Source organism: Emys orbicularis, chromosome 5, assembly GCF_028017835.1.
Source record: "Emys orbicularis isolate rEmyOrb1 chromosome 5, rEmyOrb1.hap1, whole genome shotgun sequence".
Lineage (NCBI taxonomy): Eukaryota > Metazoa > Chordata > Testudines > Emydidae > Emys > Emys orbicularis.
In genome coordinates, this window is record NC_088687.1 from 60,525,662 (window position 1) to 60,546,580 (window position 20,919).

At 39.1% G+C, this 20,919-nt stretch overlaps 1 protein-coding gene across 1 annotated transcript in view; it reads right to left on the reverse strand.

The window, feature by feature from the left end:
• Positions 1-20,919, reverse strand: part of LRBA (LPS responsive beige-like anchor protein) — a 576,728-nt gene that overhangs the window by 303,341 nt on the left and 252,468 nt on the right. Inside the window, 1 exon segment of the mRNA XM_065405711.1 lies at positions 19,071-19,237. Coding sequence (XP_065261783.1) covers positions 19,071-19,237 — 167 coding nt within the window.

Below are 20,919 nucleotides of genomic sequence, written 5' to 3' on the forward strand. Positions count from 1 at the left end.
AAGGAAGGCTGAAAGAATTGGGTTTGTTTAGTTTGGAAAAGAGAAGACTGAGAGGGGACATGATAGCAGTTTTCAGGTATCTAAAAGGGTGTCATAAGGAAGAGGGAGAAAACTTGTTCACCTTAGCCTCTGAGGATAGAACAAGAAGCAATGGGCTTAAACTGCAGCAAGGGAGGTCTAGGTTGGACATTAGGAAAAAGTTCCTAACTGTCAGGGTGGTTAAACACTGGAATAAATTGCCTAGGAAGGTTGTGGAATCTCCATCTCTGGAGATATTTAAGAGTAGGTTAGATAAATGTCTATCAGGGATGGTCTAGACAGTATTTGGTCCTGCCATGCGGGCAGGGGACTGGACTCGATGACCTCTCGAGGTCCCTTCCAGTCCTAGAATCTATGAATCTATGTTAAGAGACTTTTTACACAATCAGGAAGATAACCTTAGAATTTCAAATAAGTTGAAATTATACACTTTTTCCTTTTAAACTCCAAATATTTTCAAGAAGAGATACATTTAAATTGTCAATATTGTGCCTTCAAAGAAAAGTAGCAGCCATTCTATAGCATTTGCTCTTAAAATACCACAAATAACCAGTTTTAGATGCCATTCTTTTAACTATAAAACACTGCTAAACATAACCAATGCCATGGAAGAGAAATTAAGTAGGACGGGGAACTGAAGGGGAAAAAAGACATTGTGTAAATGAAAGCACCCGCTGTTAACAGACAAAATATAAAACAAAAACATCCAGAAATAAAAATTAGCGTTTATCAGGCACATGAAAAACAGTGGACTGCGTTTATGTGTTTTGTTCTCTAGGACACTGGAAAAATAGATTTAAAACTATATTAGGTGTTCTAAAAGGTAAAACAGTTTTTTAAAGTTATTCTTCTAGTGATTTTTCAAGCCCGTAGTTCTAGACTCTAATGTTTTATGTGCCTTATTTTGCTTTTACTGCAAAAGGAAGAGCTGGCTTCCAAAGATAAAGGAGATTTTTGGTAAATGGTGAAGGTACAGAAATAAATGACCCACTTGGCTACTGTGTAATTACACTGGCTGAGATTGTAACAATCTATCACATGAAGGAGGATGACACCACGCTAAGGGGTTAGTCAAAGGAGATAGCCTTTGACTAACTACTGGACACAGACGATCGATACTCCACAGATATTGTTCTCTCAAAAGACAATTGAGTTCTAAAAAAGTTTGAAAATAGATTCCCCCCCCTCCTTACCAGATACTGATCAGAGACTCATCTTGACCTTATTTTGGAAAAGCAATACTTTCTTTAAAAGGTATATGGAACACATAAATCCTCTGGTACCCTGGAAAGCTCTTTCTTACAATGGAGGAGTAGTTGTTCATGCTCAGGATTTGTTTTGAGGCTTTTTGTTTCATTTGTATTTTCTATGCTATTTCAATCTAGGAAAAACAGCTACTGAAATGTTCACTAAAAAAATTCTCTCCATTACACCTTGCCATTTCATCTGATTAACAGTGATGTAGAAAGTCTATAAAAATATGTTTTGGGGGGACACAGCCTGAATGTGAGTCAAAAGAGGTATACTACTTGATAATTCATTGTGCTAAATGTATTGTTTCATGGTAGGTTTATGCAGAACACATTTTGCAGTTTTATAGTAGCATAGGACAATTTTCTTGTTTTTAGTTAAGGAATAAACTTTTAAAATATGGATAAAATGAAATTATTTGATAACATATTGCAAGAGAGAAGATACTGACATGCTACATGCCAAATCAGATTAGAAAATACTTTGTTAGACATTTTCTAAGAAAAAAAAAAACAAGGTTGGAGTTTTTTGGGGGAGATAATTAAAGAAACTAGGAAAGTTTTTATTTTCCAAATTGTATTTTTTCCAAATACAGTAGAACCTCAGAATTACAAATGCCTTGGGAATGGAGGTTGTGCATTATTCTGAAATGTCTGTAACTCTGAACAAAACGTTATGGTTGTTCTTTCAAAAGTTTACAACTGAACATTATCTTAATACAGTTTTAAAACTTTGCTATGCAGAAGAAAAATGTTGCTTTTAACCATCTTAATTTAAATGAAACAAGCACAGAAACAGTTTCCTTTCCTTGTCAAAAAAAAAAATTAAACTTTCCCTTTTTTTTAGTAGTTTATGTTCAACACAGTACTGTATTTTTCCCCCCGTCTTTTGTCTCTGTACTTCCAATTTCAAATGAGGTTGTGGTTGACCAGTCAGTTCACAACTCTGGTGTTCGTAACTCTGAGGTTCTACTATATGGTAAATTATCAGAATACTAAGAAATACTATGAAGCATTTGTATATCTAAACAGTACTTAGGCTTTCAGAAGCTGTGTGCACAGGTGACGTGTCAGTCAGACACAGTATTTTGTACTATGTAACTATATTATTACTGATTTAAATCATATTGCATATAGGTAAACTCAGAGCAATCATGCACCCAAAGAAATCAAGAGGCGCTTTGGCACTGACTTTCATAGGAACACAGACCTCTCATACAATAATGGGAATAGTAAGTGTAGTGGCCTTACCAAGGGTAAGTTAAAAATAAAAGTATCAGCCTTTGGAGCGATTTGGTAGAGTTTACCTCATTCTCCGCTCCCCCTCCTCGCCCCCCCCCCCCCCGTTTTAAAAATACCTCCAGAGGCGAAGAATACGAATAACAGGGAAAACAGCCCCATTGTAATTACAGCTATTCTAATTCCACATGATCCTAAAATGCAGAATAGGAAAGAAAGAATATTACATTTGCTGGGTATTCCATCTACAAATCCCCCTTCTCTGATGGATGACATGATTACTCTTGACAACATCCAGGACCATCATTAAATTTTTACATACTTTACTGCTTTCCAGATAAGAATTTACATCCTTAATCTAAAAAAGCAGAGTGGAATAGAGAAAAAATAGCATTCCCTTTAAAGGGTTTCTTACAAACAGACAAAGAACTTGGTCTCCATAATACCCCAGAAGACGACTTGTCTTATTGGAGGTCACAAAACAAATGACCCATTGCTTAACATGTATGTTTATATTATTCCATCTCCAACAACACTAGACTATAAAATAAGGCATCTTAATGTTACATCACAACTGGATAGAGTTTATATAGCAGAATTTTAACTACATACACTACCTATTTTTAGGTGTCTTTAACTAGGCATACAAAGGAAAAGCATAGGGACTCAACCTGTGGGGAAGCAACATTTGTGTCCATCCATTCACACTGAAAGGAGACAAGCGAGGGGGAGCAGAAGACTCAGGAGAGAAGAACTGGTGGACTACATAACTGCAGTCTGCTGGAAGGGGCACACTGCAGGAAGGAGAGAGAATACTGTATCACTGGCATGTAAAAGCAGCTGCTGCTTGGGAAAAGCCATTTGCAGGGTTGGAGGCAGTGTCTGTTCACCAGCACCTCCCTTTCTTTGGTGTTGGTGGCTACCCTCAGATGAGACACCGCTTCTATCCCTTGCAGCTACAGCAGCTGCTAGACAGTAGCTAGGGAAACCGTATGGTGCTGTAGCTCCTGAGAGTGGAATGAACAAACCCAGTAGAGAGAAAGCACTAGTTTTACCATGAGGTAACTAGATCAGGTCAACCGTAAGCGGTGGGTATAGTGTTAACATCACCTAGATACCTTGTGGTAAAAGCTACTGGTACTTTATCTTAATTTACAGTAAAAAAACACCAAAAAAACCATTACCTTTCTGTGCAGCGAAGACTTGACCTGAGACACCCCACACCAGACAGGCACTTCCCCCAGCTCAGCTCTTTAACAGCAACTGTTTGTCAGCAGCCCAGGTACCCTCTTTCCATGATTCTGCCAAAAGCTACAGCTCCTTTCACTTCACACAGTGGGATTATGAACTCCAAAATTCCAGAGCCTCCTTTCACTACAGCTCTGTATCTCTGCCCCACCTTCCCAAAATGACTTCTGAAGATAAGAGTGGGGATATTACTTATGCATAAGCAGATGGAACTCTGCCTTGGCTGATTGGTACTTCTAAGGACTTCTGCATGTGATGGCAAAGCAGTCCATTCAGTACCACAATCCAACCAGCAGTCTGAGGAGGAGGAGGGGGATACAATCTTTACTTTAGCTGGCACTAAAGTGTATGTGTGTATTTTTTAAATTGGTGTTTACTATAGATACATTTAAAATGTAAAGTGTGTATCGAAAGCAAGAACCATACTTTAAGATAAGATTGATTTAGCTAACACGAGAGAGCTGAGAGGCAGCATGAAGTCAATGTATACTAGCATAAATATCATTCACACCTGTATATTACAGTGAATAAACTGTCAGACAACAACAGACATGCTGTGTAAAGAGACTCAGTGTACTACCCAGTCACTGAAAAGCATACATTGAATGTTCCCCATCAGGCATCTCTAATTAATTGGGTAGGTATGTGATTTATCAGAGCGTGGATTAAAGAGAACGTTACTGTATGTTACCTCTGCATACTCAGTTAACAGAGACACTGCTGTATATTTAATGACATTAAAAGTAACTGAATTACACAGATCAAGTGGCCCTCTATTCTTCTTATGCTGCCTCTACACTCTATTAGGAAGATGTAGGCTAAATTTAATCTAAAGCCATACACTGAAAGCAAAATTAGTATTTTAAATTAAATTAAAGGAGATATCCTATCTCCTAGAACTAGAAGGGACCTTGAAAGGTCATCGAGTCCAGCCCCCTGCCTTCACTAGCAGGACCAAGTACTGATTTTGCCCCAGATCCCTAAGTGGCCCCCTTAAGGACTGAACTCACAACCCTGGGTTTAGCAGGCCAATGCTCAAACCACTGAGCTATCCCTCACCCCTATAGGAGACTTAGTATAGGACTTGTGTGGTCATATTGAAAATCATGGATTTAACAACTGCTCTTTGCAATTTGTACTAGCAGTAATTTACAGGTAGTAACAAATCCAAAAATTTTAGGTTAGGCAAAGTAGTAATAGTATAGCAGCTTTGGTACAGTGTGAAATATAGGGGGCCTGATTCTTCACCGCTTGGCACTCTGAGTAGTTATTTACACCTGCACAAGGTGAATGTAAAATGCTACCCAATCAGAATTCTCCACTTACACACATCAATGTTTTACACTTAGGTCTGATCTATACTACAGACTTACATCAGTATAACTACATCACTCAGGGGTGTGAAAAATCCACACCCCGGAGCAGCCAACCTAACACCTGGTGTAGACAGTGCTATGTCAGCAGGAGAGCTTCTCCCATCGATATAGCTACTGCCCCTTGGGGGTGTGGATTAACTACGCTGACAGGAGAGCTCTCTCCCGTCAGTGTAAGAGTGTCTTCATTAAAGTGTTACAGTGGTGCAGCTGCACTGACACGTTTTAAGCGTAGACCTGGCCTTACTTTGCACCAGTGCAAGATGCAAGGCAGTGGAGCATTGGGCTCATGCACTATAAAAGTGGTCTATTTCTTTGTTTTAAAAGTGATGTGTTGATCAAGACACACGATACTCTATAGTCTAATTAGAATTCTGTGCATTCTTTAATACAGGTAAAATGGCAAAAGCAAAGCTTGCCTTACAGCTCATACGTAGCCTATTATTTTCACACCCCCAGCAATAGCTGTGTGTTCAAGTTCTTCAGATAGAGTTTGTCTGCTTTTTCAACTGCTGTGTGACCTACAAGCCATTTATTCTTTTGTGCTATCTCTGGGCTGAGGGTTTTGGGCACATAAACCTGGTCATACTATAAATGTGTCAATCAAAAACCTCAAAACCCACTGCCAATCCATCTGGTGTCTTACAGCTATCAGGACCTATTGCCAGTTCAAAATAAGAGGTTCAATTTTAATTCATAACATGTCAATAGCCTCCCTCCCGTTTTGAGTAAATAGAGGCAGCTAACACCCTGTTAGGAAGTAATGATTGTCTAGATTCAGCATGTATATTAATTAGTTTTGAGTGCCCAAAAGCATGCTAAATGTTTCACAAATAAGGAATACTTTTTCCCTGCCATGAAAAGTTTGCATTCCAGTCAAAGTTTACAAAGACAAGATTAGACACTACAAGTGAAAAATGTGAGGGGATGGAGGAATTAGAGAGGACAAAGTTATAACAAGGTCAGGTAGTTAATCAGTTTAGTACTATGCACCTCTTGGCAGAGTAACAGTATATGCATTTGGATTTTTTTCTCTTCCTTTAAAGATATTTTCCTTTGCTATGAGCATTTTTTAAAGGTGTATTTTATACCAGCTAGAGTTTTTGTCAAGGTGTGGCTTCATTCGTAGGAATAATTAATTGCAATCATCAAGCCTAGATGTCACAGATGTGTGGATTACCATGGTCAGGTCTGATATGGAATCTTTTGGTCAGCTGCAGATTGATGTGGGAAATTTTTGCTATTATATCTATTTAGGCATTAATTATTAGAAGAGACATTGTGAAAAATCATGGGTTTTTTTTTTTTTAAAGTAGCCTCACAATTTTTTTCCCCCTCCAGAGGCCTGTTTTTCCCCTGCTCTCGCTCTCTCTCTCTCTCTCATACACACAAACCCCCTCCCAAAAAGTTTGATTTAAGAAAATGAAGATTTCTCAGGCAAATTAGTTCTTAGTATTGTCTGATACCTTTTGATATCTTTAGCAGTATTTTTATGACTGCATAATACATAAAAGTAGGTAATGTGTATTTCCTTGCTTAAGCCAAAGAAACTGAACAGATTTTTCTCGAGATCCATAAGAAAATTTTCTGGCTCAAGTCCTTTGTATCAAGTTTCAGCCACAAGGGTTTTTCAATTGGTTATGAAATATCTGAAAATAGGAGTTTTTGCAAAACCCTGACAACTTCAACACTAGCAATACTACGAGGGTTCTATAGCAAAATAGTAACACACCAGATGGAAAACTTTACAAACTCTGTAGTAAATTCAGCTATTCATATGCTTGTCATATTATTGTTATTCTTGGTAATCTCAGCGACAATGTTTATACTATGAAAGGTAAATGTTATCATAAAATGATTTTCTAACAATTCCTCCCACTCCTGTTTTGTACAACATGTCCATTTTCTTTAGATTCATCAATTCTCAGTCTCTCTGCAGTGTTAATCTTAACCTTTCTACAGCAAGTAATACGCCTGTATGGATACCACTTATAAGTCAAAGAACATTTTAGCAATTTTACAGCTTTAAAATGTTGAAAGAGAAAAACTAGATTAGAAAAACCTCTGATATAATCTATCATTTTTCTCAAGGACTAAATATATTTATAATATATATATATTTTTAAAAATTAAACAAATAACTGGCTATAAAATTAAGACAAACATATGCCAAAAATCCAAGTAAATCACAGAACATCATTTTTTCTAAATGGTCATTCTAGAACATAAAGCAATGCAAAATGAAGCAAAAAAATGTAAAGTATCTATCCACTCCTCCTCCCTCCTCTTCTGCTGCTTTTGACCTTATTCATCACTTTCTCCTTGACATCTTATCCTCACTGAGCTTTCAATAGTCCTTCCCTGGTTCTCTCTCCTGCATCTGACCGTTCTTTCAAGTCTGGTCTACACTTGAAACTCACAGCAGTATAGCTATATCAGTTATGGGGGTGATTATTAATTATTATTATTATTACTGATACAGCTATACCAGTATAAACCCTAATATGGATGCAGTTATACTGGTGTAACATCCATATATCACTATAGCTTATGCCAGTTTCAGGTCTACATTGGAAACTTTTGCCAGAGTAATAATGCCAATTAGGGATGTGATTTTTTATTTATTTATTTAACAGCAGCTTTATACTGGCAAAAGCCCTAGTATAGATGCAGTTATACTTGCAAAAAAGTGCATTTGCCAGTACATCTTATTTCATTTGGAGAACCAGTATAGCTAGAGAGGCAAACCTTCTCTAGTTTACACAAGGCTTCAGTATCTCTTTTGGTGGGTATTCTTCTTCCACTCTCGCATTCTTTGTGGTGGCCTCAGACCTCTGTCAATGGTTCTTTGCTCCTCTCACTTCACACTTTGCGTCTGGGGGATCTCACTTGCTCACACAGCTTTAGCTATTGTCTCTATGCTGATGACTTTCCGATCTCTCCCCTTTCCACTCAATCCCACATCTCGGCCTCCCTCTCTCTCAGATAACTCTTGGAGGTCTTGTTAAACTGAATGTGGCCAAAACCAAAGTACATATTTTCTATTCCAAACACTAGGATTCAATTCCTACCACTGCCTATACCAGCATCCTCCCCATTACTCAGGGTTGCAACTTTGGGGTTAATTTTGATTTCCGTCACATACACCGTTCAGGCAATATCTAAATCTGGCTCTCAATATCCAGGATATCCAATATCCAGGATCCTTCCATTCCCACAGACAAATTTTTTCATTCAGGCCTTTGCTGTAACCTATCTTAGGGTATGTCTACACTGCAATTAGATACCTTTGGCAGGCCTGTGCCAGCTGACTCTGGCTTGCAGGCTGGAATCCGGGCTCCAGGATCCTGCAAGGTGGGATGGTCCCAGAGTTTAGGCTGCAGCCTGAGCCTGAAGGTCTACATCACAATTAAACAGCCCATCAGCCTGGCAGGGGCCACCTAGGTTTTTAATTGCTTTGTAGACATACCCTGATTGGTCATAACAACCTACTCTCTGGCCTCCCAAAAACACATTGACCCTCTTTAGTGGCTACATTTTGTTTAAATTGAAGTAATCTTTCTTCCCCTTACTTTTTGTTATTTAATCCATGTCACTCTCCTCTCCAACTGTCTCTAGTGTCTGTCTGCTAACAAATAAACTTTACATTTCTTATCACCACCTTCAAAAAATCTATATTAACTCTGCTCCTCCTGATTTAGAATAATAGAATTACAGAAATGTAGGCCCACAAGAGATGCCTAGAGATCATCTAATCCAACCCCCTACACTGTGACAGGACCAAGTATACCTAGACCATCCACAACAGGTGTTTGTCTAACCTGTTCTTAAAAACAACCAATGACAGGGATTTTACAACCTCCCTGGAAAGCCTATTCCAATATTTAACTATCCTTATAGTTAAAAAGTTTTTCCTAATATCTAACTTAAATCTCCCTTGCTGAAGATTACTTCTTGTCCTACCTTAGGAGGACATGGGGAACAATTGCCATCTTCTTTAAAACAATCCTTACATATTTGAAAACGATTAGGCTATACCGAAAGGAGGACAAGAAACATGTGACATGGGTTTAATCAGGCCACACTATTATTATTAGTAGTGTCTGGCACTACTCCGCAGATAAAAGTGTACAGTGCAGATTACAGAATAAAAATGGGGTTATTACCCAGGGGGCTTTTACCAGCTCTCCCTCTTTTTCCATCCAGGTCCCTCCAGCAAATCCATCGCCAGGACCTCACCATCCACCCCACCTCATAGGAGGATTTAAGGTGGGTTACAAGAATACGGGGTTGGCTCCAGTGTTCCCTCTAATTTTTTACGTCCATGTGCGGAATGAATTTTGTTATGTGCACCAATATGGAGGTGATGTGTGACACATCACCTTCATATTGGTGCACATAACAAAATTCATGTGGTGGGGGTGGGGCCAAAGGGTTCGGAATGTGGGACGGGGCTCAGAGCTGGAGCAGCGGGTTGGAGTGCGGGGGGGGTGAGGCTCTGGCTTGGGGTGCAGGCTCTGGGGTGGGGCCGGGGATGAGGGGTTTGGGGTGCAGGCTGCCCAGGTGCTGCGGTGGGGAGAGAGGACTCCCCCCAGCCCTCTCTCATCGCAGCAGCTCGGGGCTGGGGCTGGGCTGGGCTGAGGGAAGGGCTCCTCTCCCCCAGCCGCAGCAAGTGCAGGGCAGGTCTGCGCTGGGACCGGCGGGGAGGGGCGCCTCTCCCCCAGCCATGGCAAGTCTCCCCCCCTTCCCCCCGCCATCCCCCTCCAGCCATAAAGCACTGTTTCCCTTCATTCCGCCAGCCAGCCAAATACCCGCCCGCTTAAAGATGCAGGGCGTTCATTATCAGGTTCCCTTTCAGTCATCTTTTCTCCATACTTTCCTCACAGGTCCAGTTTTCTAAATCTTTTCTCATTTTTGTTGCTTTCCTCTGAACTCTTTCCAGTTTGTTCACATTTTTCTTAAAGTGTGGCACCCAGAATTGGACAGAGTACTCCAGCTGAGGCCTCATCAATGCTCAGTAGATATGGACAATTAACTCTCATGTCTTGTATATACACGGCATCCCTATTAATACACAACTGCATCTCATTGTTGGCTCATATTCAATTTGTGATCCACTATAACCCCGAGATCATTTTCTGCAGTACTACTGTCTACCCAGTAATTCCCCATTTTGTAGGTGTTCATTTGATTTTTTTTCTTCTTAAGTTTACTACTTTGCATTTGTCTTTATGTAATTCAGGGTGGGTAAACTTTTTGACCTGAGGGCCACATCTGGGTATGAAATTGTATGGCTGGCCATGAATGCTCACGAAATTGGGGGTTGGGGTGCAGGAAGGGGTGAAGGCTCCGGCTGGGGGTGGGCTGGGGGTGCGGGGCTGGGGGTGCAGGGTGCTCCGAGCTGGGACCAAGAGATTCGGAGGGCGGGAGGGGGATCAGGGCTGGGGCAAGGGGTTGGGGGGTGGGAGGGGGTCAGGGGTGCAGGCTCTGGGTGGCGCTTACCTCATGCAGCTCCAGTAGCAGCGGCATGTCCCCTCTCCGGCTCCTACACAAAGGCACAGCCAGGCAGCTCTGCGAGCTGCCCGATCCACAGGCGCCACCCCTGCAGCTCCCATTGGCCATGGTTCCCAGCTAATGGGAGCTGCGGGGACGGTTCTTGAGGCAGGGACAGCGTGTGGAGCCCCCTGGCTGCCCCTAAGCGTAGGAGCTGGAGGGGCAATATGCTGCTGTTTCCAGGAGCCGTGCGGAGCGAGGGAAGCCCCCAACCCCACTCCCAGCTGGAGCGGGGAAAGCCCCAGACCCCGCTCCCAGCGGGAGCTCGAGGGCTGGATTAAAATGTCTGGAGGGCTGGATGTGACCCCTGATTTAATTCCATCTTGTTGATTTCAGACCAATTCTCCAATTTGTCAAAGTTGTTTTGCATTTTAATCTTGCCCTCCAAACCGCTCCACTCCCTCCAGCTTGGTATCATCCACAAATATTTAAAAGCATACTCTCCACTCTATTATCCAAGTCATTACATTATAAATAGTACCGGACACAGAACAGACCCTATTTACCCTCCCTTGCCAAGTTTTGCATTGTCACATCCCCTCCCACTCTGCTCCCAGTGTTTCCAGTCTTATCCACCTATTTACCAGCTTCTCACTGCTTCCTTTCGTGAAGGAGTCTATGCCTGGTACAGCCTGCATGAGTTCATTCACGTGGACACTATGCCACCAATACTTACGCTCCTTTCAAAAGGCCAATTTATGCCATGCTGCTTACAGTGAATCAAGCTGATGTACTTAAAATTGTTCTGCTTTCCCTAATCTGTTTACTTTGTAAGCTTCTTGGAAAAGGCACCATAATCCACTGGTATCTGGAAAGTACCTAGCATATACTGAGGGCTACCATAACTAAAAATGCCTAGTAGCCAAAATTAAATATTAAATTTGCATTAAAAGAGACACACCATATGGAAAATCACTGATTAATACAAAAATAATTTAAAATATTGTGTATTGAATAAAGTGCTCTCCGAGTTTTTCATCCCAGATCATTAAATCAGGCAGACAGAGACTTGAAGATCCTAGACCAGTGCCCTAATAAACATGTTAGAGTGTGAGTCTCTCTCTCTTTCTCTCCTACTTCCCCGCTCCCCCTAAACCTTTTAAACAAAATCTTTGTCAAAACCAAATTGTCTCCACAAAATGTTTTTTTTTTTTTGGCTTTAATGCAATAACCTCTCTTTTAGTCTAAAGTGTTCTAACGAGCTCCAGTTTAAATCCCAAACCTGCAACACAGACTTCTACCACTTGAGCTACAGAACTAATTACATTTGCTGGCAGCAGGCAACAGTTGTTATCCTATACAAACTGGCTCTCCAAGAATGATACAGTGAAATAGAGTACATGTACCTCATGCATAACTGGTAATTGAACAAGCTGGGGGCAGTTGGGGACTCCCCTGATTGGTAGAGCAGGGAGCCAACCCCCCATCATTATAGTCCACCTTAACCCCTCCTATGAGTGGGGGTGGTCGGTAAGGTCCTGTCATTCTTTCGGCATAGCCAGACAATTAGCCTGAGGTCAGACCTCAGCTTCTGTCAGCACTATGGGCCTGTTCAGATTGTCTGCACTCTTGGAAATCAGTGGACTCTCAATGGGTCCTAAATGCGACCGAAAGATAACGATGCCCACCATTAGGCCATTGAATTGATGGCCTAGTTGGATGTCTTGTGACCACACCCATCAATCCATCAGTCCCAGGCACCTCTGCTTAACTGGCTTTGCAAGTCACTACAGTGCACAGTGAATCTGCAACAGATGGAGTAACAGGGCATGACAAACAGTAACAAAAAATAGTCTGAAACCAATCAGACACAGATAGGGCAGGAAGACACCTCAAAACATCATCTAGTCAATCCCCATCCATTGAGGCAGGATTACGTACACCTAGACCATTCCTGACAGGTGGTTGTCTAACCTGTTTTTAAAAGCTCCAGTGATGGGGATTCCACAACCTCTGTAGGTAACTTGTTCCAGTGCTTAACTATTCTTATAGTTAGAAAATTTTCCTAATGTATAACCTAAATCTCCCTTGCTGCAAACTAAGCTGATTACTTTGATTGATGACTGTCTTTGTTATAATAGCCTTTTACATATTTTATGTCACCCCATCATCCTTCTCTTCTCTGTGCTAAACATACCCAGCTGTTTCAAACTTGCCTGATAGGTCATGTTTTTTAAACCTCTATTTTTGTCACTTTCCTTTGGGCTGTCTCTGATTTGTCCACATCTTTCTTAAAGTGTGGTGCCCAAAACTGGACACAAGCACTCCAACTGAGAGCTCATGAATGCTGAGTGGAACGACTACCTCCCATCATGTCTTGTGTACGATACCCCTGTTAATACTTCATAGAAAAATATCTGCCTTTTTTGTAATAGCCTCACTCTATTAACTCATATTCAATTTGTGATCCACTATAAACCCCAGATCCTTTTCAGCAGTACCACTGCCTAGCCAGTTATTCTCCATTTTGTATTTGTGAATTGCAACTAATTTTTTTTCCCCTTACAGTATTTTGTACTGAGGTGGAAACTTAGAAGCTAAGAAATTATTCCTTTCCCTCTACTACGAGATTTAGACAAGTAACACTGTTCTGAGTAATGGAATAAAGAATCTCTTATAGTGACTATTCTCTTCCCTGCTTCACCTACATCTACTTTTCAGATAAGATGAATTGGTTCACTGACAGTTTAACTCACTATACAGTTTCAGAACAGGAAGGGAAAAGAACTCCCCCTCTTCTCCGGTGGTATTTCATTCAGTTTCACATATGGTGGCTCTGGATCCACTAGGTAAGCTTTATTCAGCCTCTCAAACACCACTAAAATGACCGCTTCTCAGATGACTAGTGAAAACTAAGGCGGTGGGCCTGGGTCTGTTTGTTATAGAAACAGCCAAAGTCTCCCCTTTGTGAAAGCAAATTGCAAATAGCCCTAAAGCAAGTTATAATTAGGTCCCTGTTTAAGAAAACTTTTCCTGGCACTAAAAAACTCTTGCGATGGGGCTGAAGTTGAATTGTTCCCTCTTTGGGAAAAGTTATTGAGAAGGTGATGGTGAAAACTCCAAACTTGAATCCCTTCACAGTCTCAGTAGATCTCAGCATGACATGGCGATTGTACTTACCGTATATACTCATTCATTTGCCCGTTCGTTTATAAGCCAAACCCCCAAGATGGATAAGTAAAAATAGCAAAAACTGTATGACCCTTTCATAAGCCGACCCTATATTCCAGGGGTTGGACAATTTTGGCTCCCAGCCCATCAGGGTAAGCCACTGGCAGGTTGGGATGTTTTGTTTACCTGGAGCGTCTGCAGGCATGGAGCCCTTCAGCTCCCTGTGGCCGCGGTTCGCCGTTCCCAGCCAATGGGAGCTGTGGGAAGTGGCACCACAGGTAAACAAAATGACAATGTATTAGATATTCAATTCAATGATTCCATAGAGTTTAAAATCATCAAATTATGGTGTAGACCCGTTTATAAGCCGACTCCCGCTCTCTGATGCACCACTTTTTTACCAAAAATATTCGGCTTATGAACGAGTATTTACAGTACTTCTACAGTTTACACTCTCCTTCTGGTGAGAGACAGAGATCAGGTGTCCATTAGATCTTTCAGCAGCCTCTTACACATTTAGTTTATTTATCAAAAAGGTATTGTGTAAGGAGAAATCTGACTGGCTGTGTAAAAATTCCAATCTCTTGGTATCCATTGTAACCCAAACATTGTTTGGAACTAATTATTATAAAATTATATAAAAATATTTTATAAAGGCATTTTAACATGATAGAGTGTGATTGTACAGGAACTTTCACTTATAATGGCTGAAGGTACTTGGCCTCAGACCTCTCTACAAATATAGCATTCCCACAACTCACAGGGAGTTACTGCATATGTATTGACGTACACATACAAAAATACAACATTTAAACACTAACTTCTATACACCTACTTATTTCATAAAAGCACTTCAAAAAATCTTATTTCTTTATCTGACATTTACATTAGTCGTCCCCCACCCCGCCTTCACTTCATTTGCTAATGATTTGCATTTTTTGGACGGGGACACAGGGCAGGAGACAAATAGGAAAAATGTTAGGTTTATTAAGCCATTTCACTATGTTATTGTCATTGTAGGCTATAAAGAATTTCCTAGCATCATCAAAGCTCCAGAGAAAGCAATGAATGTTGCCTTACACTGATGTCAAGTGCAAGATCCTCAGGGTCAGGTAGGAGTCAGAATGAAAAGCATGTGAACCAGTAAGAAAGGGGAAAATTTATACATCTTCATCACTACGTGTTTTATGGGGACATTTTTAAAATTCTGTGCATTGATACCTATTTAGGAAGAGTACACTGTATAAATCTATGATGAACATCTTGAAACTTTGTAATTTTTATTAATAAACTCAGTCATAAAATTTACTACAGATGGGGGAAAAGGTGCATCATATTCTCAATTTTTAGACTAATAAAACTACATTTGCCCTGATAAGCAAAACTCTTGGTGCTATTTTGTTTGGAGTTTTTTCATGTTCTTTTTTTATTTAAAAAACAAATATTTTGAAATGCATTTTATAGCAAATGCCAAAGGGAACAGGTTAAAAATAATCATTTCTCTTTAAAGTAATACTGTGTTTTAAAACAGAACAAGAACATATGTCACTTATCTACCAACAACTATACAGAGAAAGAATGTGGTTACTTCTTACAAGTAACATTAAAAATTCAGTTCAACCCTTCTCTTTCCTTCGACTCTGGATTCTAAAATGACATACTACAAGATAAAATAGTAATGCTAATATTGATAGTTTATCCATTACAGGTCAGCTAACTGTCCACTGGAACAGTTACAAAGCTGTTAGTTTCGATTTCACAAGGCCAATCAATACAGAGGCATACTGTTTCAATTTTGCCTGCATTGATTTTTTTTTTATAACACCCCAACCTTACAGCATTCATCTTTTTGAAAGAAGGAAGATTTGATTTACTGAAGAAAAATTGGAGAGAGCATCACAAAGATTTTTACCAGCAAGCCTGTGACACAGAAAAAAGATGAATGTCTCTAAGGCAGAGACGCCTCTTGCTTGAGGGCATCCATTAGAACACATTCAACCAATCTGAAACAGAGTTTCTTAAGCAACCGAAACCTGAGCCTAAACTCAGTCTCCTAAACTAATCAAAAGCATTCAGAGATCTTGATATACAGAGGTTCTCTTAAAAATTCCTAAACCTTATTGCTTCTAAAATAATTTATGTCTGCAGTTCTACCTTTGCATTTTTCTGAGAAGAGTACCACCCTTTTCCCCTCTAATACCAAGAATGAATTTCCATGGTACATTAGTCAGCCTATTAGAATGCAATGAAGGACGATATGAGAAAAGGGTAGTATGTCCTCTGAGACTTTCATCCAGTGTTCTCCATCATCTCTCCTCATCCTTCTTATATTCAGCCACTTTACCAGGTGTCATCTACATGAAAGATGATTTGTCTCCTGACCCAAATAAACACAATGCCTGCTCTATGCACCAGAAAAAAATTACTTCTGCCAGTCTGTTCATTTGTGTCCTCTTTCTTGCTTATTCCACCATTCTTATCAGGCTCTCTCAGTTTTCACCTGAGCCTCACTCCAGGTGACAGTAATGTATGGATGAACAGGTACTTGTCTGTCCCATTATTTCCTGAAATCTCTAAGCATTTGAAAAAATGCAATGACAGTAAAGGGCACACAGATATCAGAGCTCTGTGAGAGGAATACTTTCTTTGCATGCCAAGGCAATAGCCAGAACTTCAAATCCAGTGGAGGAAAAAGAGCTTGCTTACTCTCTCTCATGTGGCAAAAGCTGGTACAATCTGGATATTAAGACACAAATTGCATTCAGGCAGGTCACTATGTGTCAAAAGATATTAGATGCCTGCTGTGAGGAAACAACAATTCACATCTGCTTCTGAGGAAATAATATTTTCATTTTCAGTTTTTATTGAATGGAAACTTTAGGGAATATGTCTGTATGAAGGGTATTAAGTCTAGCAAGTATAACATGTTCAAAATGGCTATAATCATCATTGTGTTATCCATAAAGCAGCAGATTTCATTTGGTCTCTTTAGATGGGATAAATTGGATTCTTTTTTCCCCGGCTTGCAGTTTTGTTGCAGTACCAGATGTTTCTCAAATGCCACATGCTGGGGCTCCTATACCGAATGTAGCACCTGACCTTCTCTATAATTGACTAAAAATATTGATGTAATGGCATGAGTCTGATTGTGATTTATTAAAACCACTGCCGATCCCAGGCCAGCTGCCAGCACTGCAGCCCACTGATCGTATGGCATTAGAAAAGCCATCAATATTGAAACAAAATAAATGACATTAATGGGAAAGTATTAGGCCTTCAGAGCCATGGCTACAAGCAATTATATGGATTCCAAAGGAGGATGAAAAACAAAATACCACAAACCAAATATTAAAAAGTACTACTAAGATTGATTTTACATGAGAAAAAACTAGTACAAATCTTTAAGGGAAAGTAAAATAATGCTGTAAAACATTAATTTAACCCCTTTAATATAGCTTTTGATTAGGATGACAACCATTTTGTGTGCTTTTTTTTTTTAAAACAGGTTTATGGTGGGTAAATGCATTCTGCCTTCACGATAAAGATTTTTTTCCCTTCTCTAATGCCATTTAAGTTTCTTAGAATTATGTTAAGTGTATTGCAAAGTGCATTATGTGATATTTCCATTTCACTGTAGATCATTATTTATTATAAAATAGAAATAATCATGTCCATATTTTCTACACTACATAATTTACAAGCTGATTATGCAAGCCTCATATGAAGAAAATCAGAGAATAGTTAACCCACTCTCTGAGTGCAGTACATTTTATCAATTACAGCTCCACCTATCTCGCTATACCAGTATTATCATGATGAGCAAAACACATCTAAATGGCAAAGAGTTCTTCATATTCCTTATTTAAAAGCCATTAAAGACAGAAAGTGTTTTAAGCTAAGGAACACAAACAACTGAACAAAACACTAAGGTCATACTCTGAAAACTGAAGAGCCACTGATGTATGAAGTGCTTTACAAAGTTGTTTGAAGAGACTCTGTTACAATCTTAAAATAATATGTTCATAGAAAGTGATTAACTAACCAACCTTTGCAGGAAATATTTAAGTGTGTAATTATTTTTTATTTTCTTGCAGAGCATTTTCATAAAGGCTTTCCATATTTAACACAATTTGAGCACCACATTTGGGGTTTGTGGCTAGCCTGTAATTCTAATACGCTATAATAAAAACCTCAATATTAATAGTACTTAATATCTAATATCCTTCAAAACTTATTATGAAATGAGAAATTGTTGAACGTGAAAAAATTGTTTTTAATACAAGAGAGCTAATTGAGATTATTGGCAAAAAAAATATATTCAATTTTTCACTCATTTCCTACCGCCACCTTTCATTGCATTGCATACAAATGACAGAATTTCAAGAGGCAAATGGACCCAGCGTGGTATGTTCTAGCCAAGACACGTTCTGTTTATTTTTAAATCCTAATCAGACATTCTAGGATTTGAACTTTCATTTTAGATATTCAGCTGAAACTATCAGCTTGACTTTCGCAGAAACAATGAAACAGGTGTCAATGCAATGACTATTCCATCTGTGTAGAATTTCCCAAATGAAAGCAATGTAATTTTCATTTGGTTGTGTTTTGCTCTAATGTATGAGTAGACAACGCAACATAGTAAAAAATCATTTTCCTCTTTCCTGGAGACGAGGGGTGCAACATTACCTCTCTTCATAGATTTCCATTGGTCAGGTGTTAAATATTCCATTCCACGCTTCAATAACAGAAAATATTTTAGGGCATATGTATTTATGTATTTTCTGGTTTTTTTTAAATAAATTATGCAGTTATACTGGAATTTGAAAAAAATCTGGAGCTCTACATAGTGATAAAGTTTAAATCCAACTGGGGAAGAATTTTTTTCTATTTTGTTGTTGCTTTCACATATATGTTGCACTGATTCTCTACATTTAGGAAAGCAAATGTATTTTTACCATTTCAGATATGCCTCAGTAATGGTATTTAGAGAAGTCACTAAACTACAAATATTGCTTTGTGAGTAAACAAGACTGCTGAAAAAAGAAAAATGGATTAATCCCCAACTGTAGATAACACATTGCTGAAGTAAAATCCTCTGTATCTTCCAAAATTTTTCTTTAAATATATATATATTGTTTTACAATAAACAAAACTGTAATATGCCAGTTTTCCATTAGGTTTGACCTCATCTGAAGACATAATCCAAATCATCCCATCATATCTGAACAAAAGCCAAATCTTAAAGATCTATCTTTACCTTGATGCAGAATTTCCCCAGGCTCCATGCTTGTCTGTCAGAATGTTGATAATTTTCTGTATTAGTTGGGATGCAGTCACATGATCTCGGAACTTGGCTGCTCTTATCAAATGATCACACATCTTTTCATCCTCTCGTTTATCTGCAGAATACTGGGCACACAGCGACTAAGAAAAATAAATAAATACTTTAATATTTTGCACTTCAACACCTTCCAACCAAGAATCTTGAAGTACTTTACAATTAGTTTTACTAAGCCTTCAGAAATAAGAATTATCCCCATTTTACAGATGTGCAAACTTGAGGGACAGAGTAGTTACCTATGGTTACAGTACATTTATAGCAGAGCTAAATACAGAACTCAGATTAGTTATGTATTTTAGCCACTACACCATGTTCCCTCAAGATATTTTTAAAACATTACTAACCTGACAACACAGTAGAACATTTCAGAATAACCGATTCTATCACACTGCAAGAGTGTAGCTTTTTATAGTGCCAGTCTCAAAGGGGAGATCTTCAAAAGACACAGATAGCAGTTAGACATGCAACTTGCATTCTAAGTGAATGGAGGTTGGGCACCTAACTGCTATATGTACCTTTGAAGATCCTTCCCCTAAATAAAATCAAAACCTTATATACGCTATTTGGATAGTACATTACATATAGTTTTCTTGCTGGAAGTTTCAAAAAGGAAAAACACTGAATGGATATGAAGACTGAACTAGCTTTTCACCGGTAGGGGTGATTCCTCTAGCCAGAAGGTTGTGATACATTAGCAGGCCAGTGTGGAAAGCTAACACTTTAACTTTATGTACGATAACTGTTGGTAAAAATATTCTATTTTTCAAGGCTGTCAAAACGTAACACCATTAACAAAGACTAACTACATAAAAACTAAATGGTGAAAAACTAAAAACATAAAAACTAAAACCTTTGCTTTCCTGGGTGTTTTTTTCCCCCTTTTTTCTTTATTTTCCTGTTAATGTGGTGTCATGAAAGTCCTGCACCCCCAACTTTAAGACTTCCTGTTCCTCAGATTTCAACCTGGCAGTTCTACAGATTGCATATGCTAGGTAGACAAAGCACTTGAGCCTTTGTCAATGATTGGATTATTCTATTATCTAGTTAGTAGAAAGGACACAAATGTTTATCCAAACAAACAAACAAGAAAAATTTCCTTTTTGGGGGGGGGGGGGGGAGGGGAAGGAAGGGAGAGCAACCAGAGCAGACTTTAGAACAATTCTTCCAAGTTTAGGTACCAAGATATTAAAAACAAACAAAACCTATACACATAAAACAATAAGTTAGTTATGCCTTATGACACACATGAAGAAGTACTTTTTAATCAGTCACTCTCTTTAATTGCAACAATTATGCAGAAAATGACTAAAATACATCCAATATATATAATGTAAATGTCTATGAAAATCTAAACCAGTGGTTAACAAGCATTTAATTTTACAGACACCCTTAAATGGTAAAAACAGTAAGAATACGCTGATTACAAATTCACTTGTAAATTCTCCATCTAGATTTTGCCTTTCACCTGTTCCCTAACTCTCCTATCACTCTTACAATGCTCACCTGATGAACAGAAATCCAGAAAGTGTGAACCATAAGCAGTAGAATTTCCAGTTCAATTAAACATTATCAAGAATCGTCTTTTGTACGCCTAAACCCAGCATCCCGCCAACGCCTCCCCGCCAAAAAAAAAAATAAGTTGGCTAAGTTATGACCGCCTCTAAACAAGATTTTTATAGCTCCTTTTAAACACTGCTGTCTTCTCCAGTATATTAACCTATCCTGCACCGACGACAATTTTGAATTCTCTTCACCAGCACTTAGT